The sequence below is a fragment of the Trichinella spiralis genome, assembly GCF_000181795.1.
Source record: "Trichinella spiralis strain ISS 195 chromosome Unknown Scfld1602, whole genome shotgun sequence".
NCBI classification, from domain to species: domain Eukaryota; kingdom Metazoa; phylum Nematoda; class Enoplea; order Trichinellida; family Trichinellidae; genus Trichinella; species Trichinella spiralis.
This window is the reverse complement of record NW_003528541.1, coordinates 1-995: the sequence shown is the minus strand read 5'-3', so window position 1 is coordinate 995 and position 995 is coordinate 1. Positions and strand designations below refer to the sequence as shown.

At 28.1% G+C, this 995-nt stretch overlaps 1 protein-coding gene across 1 annotated transcript; it reads right to left on the bottom strand.

Moving 5' to 3' along the window:
• Positions 1–221: 221 nt before the first annotated feature.
• On the bottom strand, positions 222–695 carry Tsp_15379 (alkylated DNA repair protein). Its single transcript, XM_003368931.1, has 3 exons — positions 595–695; positions 451–548; positions 222–337 (listed from the first exon to the last, which is right to left on the bottom strand). Exons 1-3 carry the CDS (start codon positions 693–695, stop codon positions 222–224), a joined length of 315 nt encoding a protein of 104 aa, XP_003368979.1.
• Positions 696–995: the final 300 nt, after the last annotated feature.

Genomic DNA, 995 nt, shown 5'->3' with positions numbered 1-995 from the left:
AACAATGACTTAAAATGGAGATCACTGACATTAATACTGACAAGATAACAGAACTTGTATATCATACAGTTTACTGTAAAATAATTATACGACATTCCTGAAAACTGTAATAGATTAAAACCGCAGTAATTTATCATTTTGGCAGCATTTAGTTCTTCATCTAATACATATAACCGAAAGTTTTATTGTTTTCTTAGGCGGATCATTTAACAAACAAATATTTAATGTAAAAGAGCTACCTGATGAACGTAAACATTTTCAACGCTATTTAGATCTGTAACGCTCTGACCAGTATCATTTGTACAACAGTCACAGCAATTTTTCGAACAAGATGAATCTAAAAAAAGTTACAATTTTCAATTAATGATACAAAATTTCATAGTTCCTTTTAGTAACAATCTGTATTTTATAACTGCTCGATTAAAAAGTGCTAAAAGTGAGCGAGCATACTTTCTGCAGGACCGACGTTGCGGAATGTGAAGGATATTCGTTTGTCTCGCTTTAACAATCGACCATCACATGCAAGATCGTACTTCTTCGATGATATTCTAAAACAATACAAAGAAATATAAATAATCACAAGTCCACTCATACCCATGCTTCCAAATATCTTTTGCTTCATCTTTCAAAATTAACAAACTTCTTCTGGGCAAAATTAAAGAATAGTGCTCATTTGTATCTTTCTTAAAGCTCATAACTGCCTAAAACAATGATGCTTCAGAAAGATTTAATAAAAAAGAAGAAAAACAAAAATTACTTGCTAAATTAATTACAAATAATTTATCAATATTTATAAATAAATCTACTAGTTATTTTTTGCAAATCTTCTTAATAAAATTCTACTGTCATCATACAGAAATCGACAGTTTTACATATGAAATTAAAAATCCTTTGTTATAAATACAAAATGATACTTTATTTTATAAAATTTTAAAATTTAAAAATTATATGATAGCATATTCACAGCATCACAGAAGATATGATGATGATGAGGG